Raw genomic sequence first — 17,142 nt, forward strand, 5'->3', positions numbered from 1 at the left:
GAGAAGGTAGAGGCAGGTTTGCCATTAACCAGCACTTCAGGCCATATATCATTTTGGTTCCCATTTCCAAAACCCAAGATAGAGAAGAGGGTTTAAGAACCACCTAGTCCAAGCCCCTCATTTTACTGTTGTTATTTTAGAGACAGGTCTTACTCTGTTACCCAGGCTGGAGTGCAGTGGCACAACCGTAGCTCACTATAACCTCAAACTCCTGGGTTCAAGTGATCCTCCTGCCTTAGCCTGCTAAGTAACTAGTACTACAGGCACAAACCACCAGGCACAGCTAATTATTTGTTTTTTGGAGAGACGGGGTCTTACTATGTTGCCCAGGCTGTTCTCGAACTCCTGGGCTCAAGTAATCCTCTTGGCTCAGCCTCTCAAGTAGCTAGGACTACAGGCACGTGCCATGACCCCTGGCTAATTTTTTCATTTTTTGGAGAGATGAGTTCTCACTATGTTGCTCAGGCTGGTCTCAAACTCCTGGGCTCAAGTCATTCTTCTACCTCAGTCACCCAAAGCACTGGGAGTGCACACATGAGCAATGGTTGTAATTTTATTATTATTATTCCTTTCTGGATGGGGAAATAGGATATTACGGTACTTTCCTTTTTTGTTTGTTTGTTTGTTTGTTTTTGAGACAAGGTCTTGCTCTGTCACCCAGGCTAGAGTGCAGTGGCACGATCTCAGCTCATTGCAACCTCCACCTCCTGGGTGCAAGCAATTCTTGTGCCTCAGCCTCCCAAGTAGCTGGAATTACAGGCACACACCAATACACTCAAACAATTTTTTATAGTTTTAGTAGAGATGGGGTTTTGCCATGTTTGCCATGTTGGACAAGCTGGTCTTGAACTCCTGGCCTCAAGTGATCTGCCCACCTTGGCCTCCCAAAGTGCTGGGATTACAGGTGCGAGCCACCATGCCTGGCCAATAGTATGGTACTTTCCAAAGGAGATTTGAGGAACAGAATTCTGACATTCCCTCTCTCCTCTGGGCTAAGCATTGCCTTTTTCTAAGGTACAAATACCCTTAGGAGCGAAGAAACACTTTTAGACTCTCACACCTTAAGTGAAAAAGATTTTTCCTTGACTACATGAGGCAGTTAAGAGCCTGAAGCTCCTTGTGGCTTTTGAGTTGGAGCTCAAAGCAGGTCCTGGAAAACTGAAGACAACAGTACTTGGCTGCCTTCACCACACTGCCACAGAGGTCCCTGATCTCAGTGTCCTTTTCTGACTCCTTAAAGCTGCTCCTTAAAATACGCAATGCCCTCATCAGGCCCCCAGGAGAGCAAGGGGCCAGACTGGCTGAGGACAGATGCCAGACTTCCCAATGTTATTCTTCCAAAGCGGACGCTAGGGAGGGGTACAAATATTTTTCGCAGAACTGAGGTTGAGCAACAGCTACAGGAAGCCCTGAGAGTACAGAATGTTCCCACGCATAGGAAAGCTCCTGCATTTCCCCTCTAGCCAGCAAAGCTTCTAGCCACAGCTATTCCAGAGGACCAAGTCCCCTGTTTTCATGCCTGAGCTTCAGAGAAACCCCACCTTCCCAGAGAGTCAGTTCTGTGGCAGCATCTATTCCCAAGGCGCTAAGCCTCAGTAGATTCATATGATATACAATGACCTTCTTGGTTCTCTGCCCAGGCAGCCATTGCCCACCAGCTCCAGCCCCAGCCCCACCCAGGCTCAGAGATTAATCTTTTAAAGTGAGGGTGGAAGGAGCCTTCTTTGGCCACTCAGAGGACTTAAGCTTTTACACCGTTGGTGGGAAATGTAAATTAGTACAACTTCTACAGAAAACAATATAGAGATTTCTCAAAGAACTAAAAGTAGAACTACCATATGACCCAGCAATACCATTACTGGGTATTTACCCAAAGGAAAAGAAATCATCAAATTAAAAGACACTCACACTCATATATTATTGCAGCACTATTCACAACAGCAAAGTCATGCAATCAACCTAAGTGTCCATCAGTGGATGACTGGATGAAGAAAATATATATAGTACATACCATGGAATACAATGTAGCCATTAAAAAAATAAAATCATGTATTTTGCAGCAACAAAGGTGGAGCTAGAGGCCATTATCCTAAGTGAAATAACTCAGAAACAGAAAATCAAATACTGCATTTCTCACTTACAAGTGGGAGCCAAATAATGGGTACACATAGACATACAGATGGAAAAAACAGACACTGGGGACTCCAAAAGAGGGGAGGATGAAAGGAGGATGAGGGCTGAAAAATTATCTATTGGATATGATGTTATTTGGGTGATGGAACACTAGAACCCCAAACTTCACCATTACATAATATACCTGTATAACAAATCTGTACAAGAATCCCCTCAATCTATTAAACAAACAAACAAACAGAAACATGGCATCTGTTAGAGCTGCTCTGATCTTCTTGTGTCTCAGTTCTGGGAAGTTAGCACCAGCTGTATGCCTGAGATACAACTCCAATCCTGCACCCCAGTTATAGGAATTGAGCTGTACACTGAGTCCCTGAGTTCCTACCCTGGTACCCAGAAAGGCCTGCCTTTATTCTTGCCCTGTTACTGGGCCTCTCTGTCACCACCTGCTTATGTTCAAGCATCCCCATTACCCTCTCTACCTACAGCTGGAGGAGCCCATCCATTTTCTCTTGTAGGAGCTACCTGAGCTCACTCCCCACCCGGATGGACATCTCTTTTTCTGTCTTCTTCCTTGATCTTCAGAATGGATAAGCTCATATTTCCTGTTGTTAGGTCCCAGACACCTCCAGTCTGGCCTTTCCTGTCACCAACCCAGTTCCTGTTGGACACTGGAAGCCTGTCAGGTTACTGCAGATTGAGGTAGGGAAGAGTGAGGTGAAATCTCTTCTTGGAACAAGACTGATGTCTGAAAACCTGAAGCCATACTGAGCTCCTGGGAAGAATAACACTTGTTGAAACCATTTCCCACCACCCCCTCTCCCCGCTTGACCACCTTCCAATCTGGAATTCTCATTACCTCCCTCACAAAATTCTGTGAGTATGACAACATCACATCTATATGGCATCCAGCATACCACCTGGCATGTAAGTGCTCAATAATTGCTTATTTTCTTCCACCCACCATGTCTCTTCCAGCCCTAGGTTTTTCTATCAGACTTAGGAGTTCCCAGGAATGAGGAATATAGAAAGAATACAGGATGGAGAGTCAAGGGATCTCACATAGAAGACACGGCTCTGCCACAACTCACTAGGGGAACCTAAGCAAATCAATGTAAAATGGAAGGCTGAACTACATCAGACATTTTCAGGTTTGTTTGTTTGTTTTAAAGAAATGGTACCCTGTTTTCCAACAGAAATGTGTGCAGGATAAAAGCACAGAGCTGCACTGGCTGAAGGGGTGGGGGGAAATAATCCTATAAGGAATCCAGTTGTCTCTAAGTGAGTTCTGAGTCTGTGAAGCTTAAGTTGCTTTCTCTACCACTGGACTAAGCTCAGCGAGAAGCTGGCTTTCTCTGCCTTTTCTACTACTTTTGCCGAACACACATCATTAAGTTCTGTATACCATACATAGTACTGCTATCTCACTCCAACACCTGACTTAGAAACCACCTCTTTGAGCCAGAGGTAGTAACTCTGGAGACAGTCACAATGACCCTGAGTTCAGAAAGACCCTTACCGGACAACCTTTGTGCCATTCCGGAGAACCTGCATATCCACAGCATAGGTGCCATCTGCATGGGCCACCAGGTTGAGCTCTGAAAATTCTGCCTGGAAAATAATAACAGGGGAATAAGTTCACAATCCTGACTTTGGCAAGTCCTCTACATAGCAGCAGCAACATCCCCACCACGGAACATTTATATACAGTTTTCAAAACATGTTCACATACTGAGTTAGTCTAATTCTCATAGCAACACTGTGATGAAAGTGGGACAGAGATAATTATCCCCATTTACCAAAGGAGGAAATTGAGCCTTAGAGCAGTTAACTAACTTTTCAGGACAAACAAAACTTATCATTGGCAGAGAAAGGAGCAAAAATCCGGTCCTCTAACTCCCAGCCCAGCATCCTTTGTGCTGGTTCTCTACAGAGCGATAATGTGGACTGAGACAAGTGTCCTTTATCAGTTTCAATATAAAAGCACTAGGTTTAAATTTAGCCAACTGGGTGTTAGTTCTACTTCCCCCTACACAGCTGTATAAAACATTAAGCAAGTTACTTGTCCTCTCTGGGTTTCAGTTTTCCCGATCTATAAAATGGGAATAATTTTTATCAATCTTGCCTATCTAACAAGTTGTTTGAAGACAGTCAGTAAATCATAACACACTGTATAATGAATGATGAGTAACTTCTTTTATCACATAGGAAATACATGCATTGTTGAAACTGAACATCCTCCTCTTCCCCAAATGGACCCAATCACTATTTATTATGAAGCAAAGGATGGAGGAAGGTAAAAAAAAAAAAGGGCTTTCAGTGCTTCACTGTATTAAGGAAGTGTTCTTTTCTATGTTTCCTCTAAAGTATAGCCTCAGGCCCAGAGAAACCATCACTGGGGGCAGCATACCTGAATGGCAGACATGTGCCTACCAAGAAGTATCTTGCCACCAACAATATGGAGGTAAAGTGCAATGTCCTGGGAAGACATTCCTCTAAGGTTTTCTTCACTCTGGGAAACTTATACTGTAAGAGGGTCCTAAGAACCAAACTGCTTGCTCATCTACAGACACCAGAGCCATAAAAAGGAATCAGAGAAATGAAAAGACGCAGACTCCAGGACCATGCCTCACAGAGAGAAAGGTCCTGGGGAAAGGACAGGAGAGAGAGGAAACGCAGAGTCCAGAACCCAATGATGGACACAGTATTCCACTCAGCAGAACGACATGGTTCACTCTGGCATGCCAAGAGGAAACCGTGATGATGCAGATGCAGCTCTGGGCTTCAGGCTGATTACCTGTTCCACCTTGATATCATAATCTCCAAGGACTTTTTTGCCCCGAAAGCACTTGGCCCTGGAGAAAGGAATAAACCCACACAAATTAGTTTTGTGCAAGTATTTAAAGTCAGACATTTACTATTACAAAGAAGAGGACCACAGCAGACAGATCTCCAGAATGAGGGTCAAGAGACCTGGGTTCTGAACCTCATTCTGCTATGAGATCACCACAAGACAAACCATTTCCTCTCTTTTAGCCTCAATTTACCCATCTATAAAATAATACAAAACATCCTTTCATTATTGGGTTTTGTCATAACATCTCTGGTCTTTTGGCTATAAAATGCATCTAGAAATAAGGATTTCCCCAATTTTATTCTTATAAAGGCTAGGTCAGCTTTATACATTTCTATAATTTCCTTTTTTCCTTGATCCTTCATTTTACTATGGTTTTCTATTTGGTATCCACCCTTGGATTTCTAGTTTTTAAAGAAACTGTTATCACTTTACTTCTTCATACCCATGCAAAGAGGACCCAAGGCCATTATTAATTTAAAAATATAACCAACAAAATAAGGATTAAGGAACAATCAATGAATGCGAGAAAATTAATTAGATCAAAATAGAAGGTAGCAGGAAAAGACTGAGGAAAGCCACTGCATTTGAACACAAAACTTAGCCCATATTTCTGAGCAGTCAAGAAAATGGGTCAAGGTGAGTTACACAGTACACAGTATCTTCCCAGTTTGTCACAGATCTAGAGGACCCTCACATTAATGCATTAATTAATCCCTTGTAATAAGTAATTAATCTCTTATAAGCAGATATTTTTTTTTTTTTTTTTTTGAGGCGGAGTTTCGCTCTGTCGCCCAGGCTGGAGTGCAGTGGCCGGATCTCAGCTCACTGCAAGCTCCGCCTCCCGGGTTCACGCCATTCTCCTGCCTCAAGACTCCCGAGTAGCTGGGACTACAGGCGCCCGCCACCTCGCCCGGCTAGATTTTTGTATTTTTTAGTAGAGACGGGGTTTCACCGGGTTAGCCAGGATGGTCTTGATCTCCTGACCTCGTGATCCACCCGTCTCAGCAGATATTTTTATACTTTATATTAATTCCTACTTTGCTTCTAACCTGCCCCCCCTACATTAGATTTCCTTATCTGTCCATTTCGGCTGGTTCTCCATTTGTCAAAAGGGCCTTTCCACACTCTACCTGTTAGGTAGGTTGAGCTTGCTTTTCCCGTGCTTGAAATTTCCAACTGTAATATTTCATTGGAAATTTTTTGGGAGTCTCTCCCCAAAATAAAGGAATAAACCAATATTTATTGGGCATCATGTTCTAGGAATTACATGCGAGTCGTTTTCAAGAATATCTCATTTAGTCCTAACAATGTGTAAGATACAGAGAAAGATCTTCATTTCAGAAACAAGGAAACCAAGATTCAGAATTGAAAATGGTGTATTCAAGGCCCTATAGCAAGTTACCGGCAGAGCCAGTATTCACAGCCAAGTCTGTGGCACTCTGAGCCCACTGCCCTTCACATTGCAGGCACTGTCTCCCTCTATTGATCTAGCCTCTCCTTCTCTGCTCACACCACCACAAAAACGGACTTGCCCTGTGTGTGCTGCATTGCATTTGTTCCCATTTTCCTTCTTCCACTCACAAGGGACTTAATGATGTGAGCGCTAGTCCCACTACAAATACTTCCTACCCTGGTTCCTGTCAACTACCCTGGACGAGGCCAGGCTGTTTCCTTTTCTCTATGGGTTCTGGAACACCCCGTTCTAGGAAGTTGTCATTTGTCCTATCCAAGTCCCTGGCCACCCTCAAATTGCTCCTCTGAGGCACTCAGCCATCCTGGAGCTGGACCACTTAAGTCCATCCCCCACCTCTGCCCCAATTTCTTACTAAGCTTCACACCAGCTTGTTTCCAGGACCCTGATCAACATTTACAGCTCAGTGAGCCCCTCAGGCAGGGGCCCTGTAGTATATCCCTGTAGTATATATATTTCTTTGGCTACTATTGCATTTTATTTACAGGTTTAACTAATAGAGTCTAGTATGGCACTATCACTTCTCTACAGACCTTGGACTCTGCAGGTTTGTGTCCATGACTATAAAAAGGAGGAACTGGAGTGAATGACCCATGAGATCCCTTTCTTTCATTGGTGAGGTATGTCTACCTTGTTATCAGCAATGCTTTTCTGACGCTTCCTCCTATTTTCCTGTCTCAAAATAGCTCTCCTTCTGTGAGTTAAATCTCAGAGACATTAACAATAACCTCTCATTTGGTACGATGCCGTGCATTTGCAAAGCATGTTCCTTGCCCTAGTTGTTCCTCACAACTCTGTAAAGGAGCCAGGAGAGATAGTGTGGTCCATTTGGCTGATGGGGAAACTGAAGCCCAGGTCAATTAAATAACATTCCCAAATCAGAAAAGTTCATGGAAGTTAAGGCTAGAACTAAGAGTTTACATCTAGGTGCTTAAATGCTGCCAAGTTTCTTAATTCACTCATTTATGTTGTGGGTTTTGAACACTGATATTGAAGTATATTTATAGATTCTGGCTGGGTTTTTCTGCCACTTCCTGCACCTGCCCATTGACCAAGTTGGCTAATGAACTGTTTTCATGCTTTCCCTCCTCCCCCACCTCTCTAGCTATCCTAATGCCTTTTCCTTAAGGTAATCTGTCCTGTTGGAAATCTTAGTGTGTGTTTCCTGGCCCAGGGTCACTGACCTCTCTTGGCTGAGCCACAACCTTATAGAAAAGGAGCCAAGATGGCCGGCAGATGAGATACAGAGCCCTCTTCTGGAGAATGAGCATATTCTTGCAGCTCCAGGCCCTGGGACATTTTGATTCTAGGTATTTTCATGAAAAATTGTGTAATTTGCTAGCAAATGATAGAAGTATTTCCTGATACTAAGAGAACACTAGTACAGGGCAGTGTGCTAGAATCCAGAGGATGGGCTCTGGAATCACAATCTGGGGTGTGAATTCTAGCTGTACCCTTTCCTGGTTGTGTTACCTTAGGGAGGCTTAAATTTTTTTAAAAAATAGTATATTGTGTGGTTAAACTAGTCAATCTATCTATAAAATTATATAAGAGGATAAAACAAAAAGTAAAATGTTCTTTTTTCCCCTTCCTTTCTTATCACATATACTTCTAATGATCAATTATAAGCATATACTTCCAGTGGAGGGGGAAAAATGTGTGGATATACCTGCACACATATATGCTTCAAACATATACATATGGCATGCTACATAAATTTTTTAAAAATTTTTGTTTTTTGCACTTAAAAATATATCTTAGTGATATGCTTTCAGCACATATTGATGGGTCTCTTCCTTTTCAATAGTTGCATGAAATTCCATTTGAAGGACATACAGTATTTATTGGTAAGCATTTATTGGTACTGGCATTATATATTGGTGAGCACATTAGACTTCTAGTTTCTTGTTTTTGCTATTACGAACAGTGCTACAATGGCTTACATTTAAAAATATAGACATAGGATAACTATTTTATGACAGAAACGCTGGTGCAAGGAACAGACACAGTTATGGTGTTTGCTGATACTCCCAAACTGTCCCCCACCCAAGAAAAAAATGATACCACTCTTACCAGCATTTGAAAGTTTCGGAAAACTACTCCGCTTCCCTTAGTTTTCCCACATAGTCCCCTGCATACGATAGGAACAGATAAGATGCCCAGTATGGATTTTTTTTTTTTTTTTTTTGAGACAGGATCTTGCTCTGTTGCGCAGGCTGGAGTGCAGTGGTGCAATCATGGCTCACTGTAGCCTCGACTGCCTGAGCTCCAGTGATCCTCCTGCCTCAGCCTCCTGAGTAGCTGGAACTACAGGCACATGCCACCATGCCAGGCTAATTTTTAAATTTTGTTTTGTACAGACACGGTCTCAGTATGTTGCCCAGGCTGTTCTTGAACCCCTGGGCTCAAGCAATCCTACCTTGGAATCTGAAAGTGCTGGGGTTATAGGAGTGAGCCACCATGCCCCACCAATATGAACTTTCTGATTGGCAGTCTTGTCACATAAATCTAAATTCATCCCCTTGTGCTCAATCCTAAACAAAACCCAAGATGTACATCCTTGAAACACAGACTAAAAATATCTGTAGTGCCTGTGTTGTCAATTTCCCCCTATTGTAACATTTTTCTTAACAAGCCTAGCAGCTGAGGATCTATGTAAGTTTAATGGCTTGCAGCTTCCTTGATGGACCAGGTAATGAACCATCATATCCCCTTATTGCAAAAATGAGCAAAAGCTTCTAGATTTAACTCGTTAATCAAGGAAGTGAATATTTTCATCAATTCCCATCCACCTACCAACTAGGGCTTGTGAGGCTGAGGAATATGATTTCAGAGACTTCTCTCCTAACTCCCCCACAAAACTTGGCCCAAACCAGGCAAGCCTAGCTTAAATACACCCTCTTTTATGCATGGGATAATGGAGAAAGAGTTCTAGAAATAGGAGCCAAGGAAGCCGAGTTCAGGCCTACTTCTACCACTTTTCAGCTGTGTGACTTTGGGCAAGTAATGCCTGTCTGAGTCTTAGTTGTGTCATTTATAAAATAGGGCTAATAGTGATCTTAGTAGTGAACACCTGTGACGTACTAACTACTATTCTAAGTGTTTTATGTATTTTACCTCATTTAATAATATTTGGCTCACAGGTGGTTGTGAAGATTTAATGAAATCAGATGACATGAAAGTTTTGGAAATGCTGAAATTTATGCAAATATGAGGCACTGCTAGCAAAAAGCAGCAAACATATGCTGTTTTAATATGACTACGGCCAACATGGCTTCTTCGTTTTCTGAATTTTCATCACATTTATTGTCTGCTCATGATATCTGGCTCACAGCATCATCATCTGATACCACCTTTCAAGGTCAGTTGTCTGATAATCAGACACTGCTTCCCCACCTATGCCTCAGACCACTAGATTATATGACAATGCTTCAGAGCAGGGATGATCCATATGTGAATCTTGGATTTTTCAGAAAATTTTTGATTTTAAATACTGATTATGTCTTATTGTTTGATTATATGCTCTAGGCCTGTACAAATATAATAATTATATCCATAAATTTCCAAATCCTTCACAGAGCTGTGACTTAGTAGCCTCACAATCAGGACTTGCTTATTAACTGGGATGTTAGGAGTGGTGGTTTGGGCTGGACCACTAGAGAAAACCAGAAGAGAGCACCCTCAGGACGGAGCCTATTTCTGCAGGCCCTGCCATCTTCTTCTCACATGTGTCAATCCTGACGGTCAAGTTCTTTCCTTCTCCTTCCCCAAATGAAAATCTGTTTTCAATCTCTGTCTATATTGGAGCTAATGGACCTGAAACAGCCTAGAGTATAAATCCTCCCAAGATGACTGGAATTTGCATAAGTATCAAATCTCAGACTAGAAGATGACAGCACTAAAGATGGATTCACATACTCCAGAAGGCATTTAGGGAAGAAAAGACTTTGCCAGAGCTCTGGAAATAGTCCAGCACCTAGTAAATACCTAGCACTGTCTAGACATTTACCTTTAACAAGATGCTAGTTTCTGGCTCTTACTGACTCTGACTCAGGCCTTGTTCTTTCAACCAAACATCTGAAGGCTTCAAGAAGTTAGAAAATAAACTAGAAATAGTAGGAGATTCCTATTTCCCCACCTACACTGTTAGGGGTAAAAATCAAGCCTGCCTGTCCTGGTGCAAGTTTGTGAGCGCCTGCCGCCACCCACTGGCAAGATGAGTACTGCAGCTAATTGCAGTCAGCTCACCACTCACTGCACTGGCTGAACAGCCACAGACTCTACCGGCACAGGGGTATCCCTCCAGCTGCTTATTTGCTGCTCTGAAAAACCATATCCGAAGATTAACTGTCTCTTCTAAAAAGTATGCATCCACTTCCCTCCCTCAAAGAAGCTGGATAGCTAGCTTTTGCAACCTATAGAAAGAAACGCTGTGATTTGTCAGTAAATTCAGCAAAAATTTACTGAGCACCCAGTGGTATAGGTGCTGGAACTATAAAAATTGGCAACCATAAGTGGTCACAAAGTACAGAAAGCACAGTCTACAAAAGGACACCAGTATCAATATGGCAGTCATTGCTAAGTTCCCGCTCAACTCTTCAGATTTACATCTAGCATTCACATTTCCACCTTTCAATCTTTTCCTTTAAAAACAATTTTAAGCACACAACTAAAACAATAATGAAAGTTTCATATAGTCCAGGAGGATGTACAGTGGAAAGAAAGTTTCCTCTACCTCATATGTCAGTGGAGAGACAGAAACAAAAATAAAAGATTGTAATTCAGGGTATTAACTGTAGCAGACATACAAGCACAGCATTATGGGAACCCAAAGGAGCCATTCTCCCTGCCTGGAGAAGTCTAGGAATGCTCCAGAAAGACTGAACTGAGTCTTAAAGAATGAGTAGGAATCAGCCACATAGGAAGGAGGACGTAGAATTGAAATGTAAGGGCAAAGGCACAGAAGCTTGGGTGGGGCTCTGAGCACTATAGAGGCCCAGCACACTGCTGGCTGAGCAGTGAAGACCGGAGATTCCTGAGGCAGGGAAGAGGCCGAACAAAGGGCTTTAAATGTCAGGTGGAGTCTCTGGGAATGAGGGCTAGTCTCCAAATGATTTTTTACAAGTTTTCATTGCAGAAATATCCTCAATAGTCATCAACATTTTACCAATCTTTTTCATCTATTACCCTCACTGTTTTTGTTGTTGAGACTATATGGTTTGAGTATTTTAAAGCAAATCCCAAACATCATGCCATTTATCCTGTCAATTTTTAAGTATTCTCTCTGTTAGTGATTCTTACTTGTATGATTTACAGTGGCAAAACAGACATAACATTTTCCATTTTAACCACTTTTACGTATACACTTCAGTGGTATTCACAATGTCGTGCAACCACCACCACTATCTATTTTTCAAAACTTTTTCATCATCCCAAACAAAAGCTCTGTAGCCAATAAGCAATAAGTGCCCATTCTCTTCTCCCCTCAGTCCCAGGTAATCTCTAATCCACTTTGTCTGTATTAATTTGCCTATTCTGGAATAATGACTTTTTAAATATAAGTACCATGCCATTGTCTCACCAAACAAAATTAACAATTTTTATTAACATCTTTACTGATCTGTATTCAAGTTTTCCCAACTGTCTCAGAATATACTCAAAGATTTTAAGCAGAGAGATCATACGGTCAGATATGCCTAAGATCTGAGAGACTGCTTTCTCTGGAATGTGGAGAAGACTGAAGGGAATGAATCAGTGCTTAAGATCATTTCAGAAGCCAGTGTAGTAACCAGACTTCAGGATTTTCTATTTTACTGGCACTTGGCACCTATTGCACAGCACTCACCTGACAATTCAATTAATCACTTGATTGATTAGGTCTAGGAGCTTAGTAGGTAGCTAGGAAATGACAGCAACATTTAAAAAATCAGATTTAATGAAATGACATAACACTTTATAGAACTCCCCCTGTAGATGTTCTGGAACAGAGACATAAATAAGGCCTCAAATAGTCAGGCCTTACATTGAAGGGGTTCCCAACTCAAATTTGGATTTGTTGTCTAATTTATGGACCATAAAACTTTCAGTACCTGGAGAAATTTCTGTTATGGATAATTGGTTTGCTTCAGAATAAGAAACAAAGAATAGGAAGACATTAGTACTTTTCCAGATAAAGGCAACATTCTGTGGCTGGTCCTTGATATTATTAATTCACTGATTAAATTGTTATATCAAATGCTCTGCAAGTAAGGCACTTCTTACATAAAGAGCAAGCTGCATGGTGTCTTCGTTAACATTCATATAAATGATCTGGAAAACAGTGCATGGGGAAATTGCCAAGGTTGCCGATGGCATTCAGCTCTTCCAGGGATTAAAATGCCAAGATGATTAGGGGTAAACTGAAAGAAGATGTGGACGTGGGCAGAAAAGTGGCAGAGGAGTTTTAATGTGACTAAGTGTAAGAAAACATATTCAGGGGAAATAATCTTATCAGAGGATCATGAACTGGAATGCTCAACTACAATCCGGTAAAGGAACCTGGAATGACAGAAAATTGTTTCCCGAAGACAGTCCTGTGAGTTGTAACAGGCAAAAACCAAAAAGACAGAGAGAGTGAAAGGTGAAAAAATGTTAGTTATCACTAGAAAGCTTATGGAAATCCAACATAAAGGGCTACTCATGCCCTAACCCCATCTTGTACAAGCTGTAATGCTTTCCTGTTTGTGATACAGCATATTAGGTCCACTCACCTAGACACAAGTGACATGATGAAAGCAGAAATGGTCCAGAGAAAAACAGAACAAAATGAAATGGCTCTGATTTTAGTAAAGCTAAAATAATGAGTCTTCTTCAGTCTATAAAGGTAAAGATACAAAGGCAACACACGGGTGTGTAGGAGGAGGGAAAGAAAAACCAAACAAACACTGAGTGACCCTATACAAATCAAATCACTCAGCTCAGACCACCAAAATTAATCCTCACAATATGCCTCTTACAAGAATGTCATCTTCATGTTACTGGTTTTATAGAAAAATGAGGCTCAGATGAATCGACTGACTTGCTTAAAGGTAGCAGTTAGTAGGTGGCAGAGCTAGTAAAATTAAATTCCAACTCTTTTGATGAGCAAGTTTAGAGACCATATACTTCCTTAGGTGAGGATTCTGCTCTATTCATTTTGTGTTACCAAAGCCTGTCCTACTGTTTGACACATGAAATGTTTATAGAGTTACTGAACACAGCTAGATATTTGGAGGTTAGTATCAGAGAGCAGCTGAGTGCTATGGCATGTGCCTGTAGTCCAAACCACCTGGGAGGCTGAGGCTGGAGGATCACTTGAGCCCAGGAGTTCAAGTCCAGCCTGGCCAACATGGTAAAACCCTGTCTCAAAAAAGAAAAAAGAAAAAAAATCAAAGAGAGCAACCAGGCTCAATCTGATACAGAGTCCTAGGCTTGAAGACCTTTGTGAATGCCCACTTAGTCCTTCTCTGGAGTTTATGAAATTTTATCAGGTGACCTGTGGGAGGCTTCAACAGCCTTATGTGGCAGATGAGATCCCTTAAGAAAAGCAGCAATCCCAAAGATCTGAAAATAACTAATTTCTGTGTAAACATCCCAGCTGTGATTTCAGTTGGGAACAGCAAATCACTTTTTCTGAACAGATTTTCTGAAGATCTCTATTTTGGGGAATAATTAAATGATGCAGTATCACAAGATAACGAGATTATCAAATACAGAAAAAAAAAAAAAAAAAAAAGAAAAGAATCCTGTAACTCAGGAGAACACATGACGGGAAGATTAGATGCATTTGTCTGTAATTATAGTGGAGCTACAGAACAGAATGCTTTGGAGTCATGGGACAGATTTTCTTTCCACGACTGGCTTATAAAATTAAATCACGCTGATTTGATATTGGAGCAAAGTGGGTCAGTTATCAAGTTTGCTTTGAAGAAAGAGCAGGCAAATACAATTTTGAAGATTTGGCTTTATTTTAGGTCAGATATGTAAGGCTCCTAGCATCGTGAATAGTGCAGCTCTACCTCCACTGTACGGTCACGAATCACACCCACAGTCACAGCTATCACCAGAGCTGCATGTTCCCATCCTTTGGTAGCAGTCTAGATACAAGGAAATGTCCTCCATGATCTGGCCTCACCCTTCTGTTTGAAACTAATCTCTTCTAAGTCTGCTTCAGAGTCTCCATAGGAATTAGAAAAAGGCACCTCTTCCTCAGGATGCCTGCAGGACGCCCTCCTGCACCAGGGCACTTGGATTGGTGAGCAGAATGTGGGGCTGCATCCCAGCCCCTACTTGTCTCCTCAGATAGATGTCCTTGTACAGTGAACAACCTGCATAAGCATATGCAGGAGCCCTGCCCTACTCCTTCTATAATTCAGACAGCTTCCCAACCCCTGTGCCTTGGACCACAGTGAAATCACCCCTGCCATCGTTCTTCAAGGTCCAAAAGTAGTTCTGCCTCCTTAGGAAATCTTCCCTGACCTCCCCTCCTGCAGTAGTTTCTCCTCCTTCTGGAAGCCTAGTCTGAGACCTGCTGATTTGTCACTTTAAACAGATAGTCTAGTATCATCAGCTGATTTTTAATTTGTGTCTCTTTTCTCCACTGTATCAGAAGCCCCCTGAGAGTGCATACTGTGTCTTATACTTCCTTCCTATTCTCCAACAACTCAACCTCACACTCACCACTGCCTTACACAAAGCACACCTATGATAGTTAATTTTATGTGTTAACTTGATTAGGCCACAGGTGCCCAGATATTTGTTTAAACATTATTTCTAAAAGTGTTTGTGAGGGTGTTGCTGGATGAGATTAACATTTGAATGAGTAGACTGAGTCAAGCAGATTGCCCTCCCCACTGAGGATGGACATCATTTAACCCACTGAAGGTCTGATTAGAACAAAAATGTGGAGTACAGGAGAATTTGCTCTTTCTGCCTGTCTTCAAGCAAGCACTGGTTTTACAGAAAAATAAGGCTCAGATGAATTAACTGACTTGCTTAAAGGCAGCAGTTACTAGGTGGCAGAGCTAGTAAAATTTCTTTTCTCCTGCCTTTGGACTCAGATCGAAACTTACACCATTGGCTTTCCCAGTTCTCAGACCTTCAGACTTGGACTCGAACTATCATTAGCTCCCCTAGGTTTCCCGTTTGCCCACTGCAGATCTTGGGACTTCTCAGCCTCATAACTGTGAAAGCCAATTCTTTAAAATACACACACACACACACACACACACACACAGAGATGCATACACATCTCTCTGTGTATGTGTGTACAGACACACATATACCTATGTATACTCATGCACACGCACACACACGTATACACACACACTTGGGCTGCTATATCAAAATGCCATAGACTGGCTGGCTTAAACAACATTTATTTCTCATAGATCTGGAGGCTAGAAGTCCAGATCAAGGTGCCAGCAGATTTAGTTCCTGGTGAGGGCACTCTTCCTGGCTTGCAGCTGCCTTCTCTGTGTCCTCACATGTGAAGGAGAGTGAGCAAGCTCTGGCATCTCTTCTTATGAGAACACTAACACCATCGTGAGGGCCCCACTCTCATGACCTCATCTCAACCTAATCACCTCCCAAAGGCCCCACCTCCAAATACCATATTAGGGGTTAGGGCTTCAACATACAAATTTGGGGGACACAAACATTCAGCCCATAACAACACTCTCAGTAAAGACCTATTTCTTGATTCCCAGCAGAGGACACCTGCCCACCTGGGACTTAAGGGAACAAGGAACCGTAATACACAAAACAATATCACACAAAAATACACGATACATCAAATGACAAAAACAAATAGCCATTTACACGTTCTGGCTGGGGTATAAACACTCCCTGAATCAAAATGAAGGAAGAGTGCCCTCCCCACCATGTTACACAGAAACAAGTTCTTCATGCCCACTCAGAAACGTTGCATTTTCATCAACTGCTGAGTGGCACAGTGGGAAGAGTGTGAATTTTAGAGCCAGACTGATTTGGGTTTACATCTCAGGTCCTCTACTTGCTGTCTGAACTTGGGCTCTTTTACTTCCTTGTTTCTTCATCTATAAGGTAAGGACAATATCCATTTCCAAAGTTTGTTAGAATTAAATGACTCTGCCTTTAATGTATTCCTGAAACATTATCTGTGCTCTTGGGCTTTTGTACTTCTTTTCCTCAGATTTTTGCATGTCCTGCATTTTTTTTAATGTGTAAGTCTCAGCTCACATATTCCATCCTATGTTTATTTTTTTTACTTCATGTCCTTTTATTTATTTATTTACTTATTATTTATTTATTTATTTATTTATTTTAAGTTCTAGGGTACATGTGCAAAACATGCAGGTTTGTTACATATGTATACATATGCCATGCTGGTGTGCTGCACCCATTAACTTGTCATTTACATTAGGTATATTTCCTAATGCTATCCATCCCCCCTCCCCCCACCCCACAACAGGTCCCAGAGTGTGATGTTTCCCCTTCCTGTGTCCAGGTGTTCTCATTGTTCAATTCCCACCTATGAGTGAGAACATGCAGTGTTTGGTTTTCTGTCCTTGCGAAAGTCTGCTGAGAATGATGGTTTCCAGCTTCATCCATGTCCCTACAAAGGACATGAACTCATCCTTTTTTATGGCTGCATAGTATTCCATGGTGTATATGTGCCACATTT

The 17,142-nt window shown here is 41.8% G+C and overlaps 1 protein-coding gene and 1 long non-coding RNA gene across 5 annotated transcripts in view; one reads left to right on the forward strand and one right to left on the reverse strand.

Moving 5' to 3' along the window:
• SYN2 (synapsin II) overlaps positions 1-17,142 on the reverse strand; it is a 192,235-nt gene that overhangs the window by 44,478 nt on the left and 130,615 nt on the right. For both annotated transcript variants that reach the window (XM_007985255.3, XM_007985254.3), the window contains 2 exons: positions 4,931-4,988; positions 3,653-3,744 (listed from right to left, as the gene is read on the reverse strand). In XM_007985255.3, the coding sequence (XP_007983446.1) occupies positions 3,653-3,744; positions 4,931-4,988 (150 nt within the window). The remainder of the gene's footprint in view (positions 1-3,652; positions 3,745-4,930; positions 4,989-17,142) is intronic.
• On the forward strand, positions 3-4,923 carry LOC140709833 (uncharacterized). Of its 3 annotated transcripts, XR_012090575.1 has the most exons (4): positions 3-3,009; positions 3,112-3,284; positions 4,501-4,597; positions 4,703-4,923. It is a non-coding gene; the product is annotated as an uncharacterized lncRNA (long non-coding RNA). The 3 variants fall into 3 exon arrangements; XR_012090573.1 differs by having other exon boundaries at positions 3-3,284; XR_012090574.1 differs by having other exon boundaries at positions 3-3,284; positions 4,506-4,597.

Source organism: Chlorocebus sabaeus, chromosome 22 (genome assembly GCF_047675955.1).
Source record: "Chlorocebus sabaeus isolate Y175 chromosome 22, mChlSab1.0.hap1, whole genome shotgun sequence".
Lineage (NCBI taxonomy): Eukaryota > Metazoa > Chordata > Mammalia > Primates > Cercopithecidae > Chlorocebus > Chlorocebus sabaeus.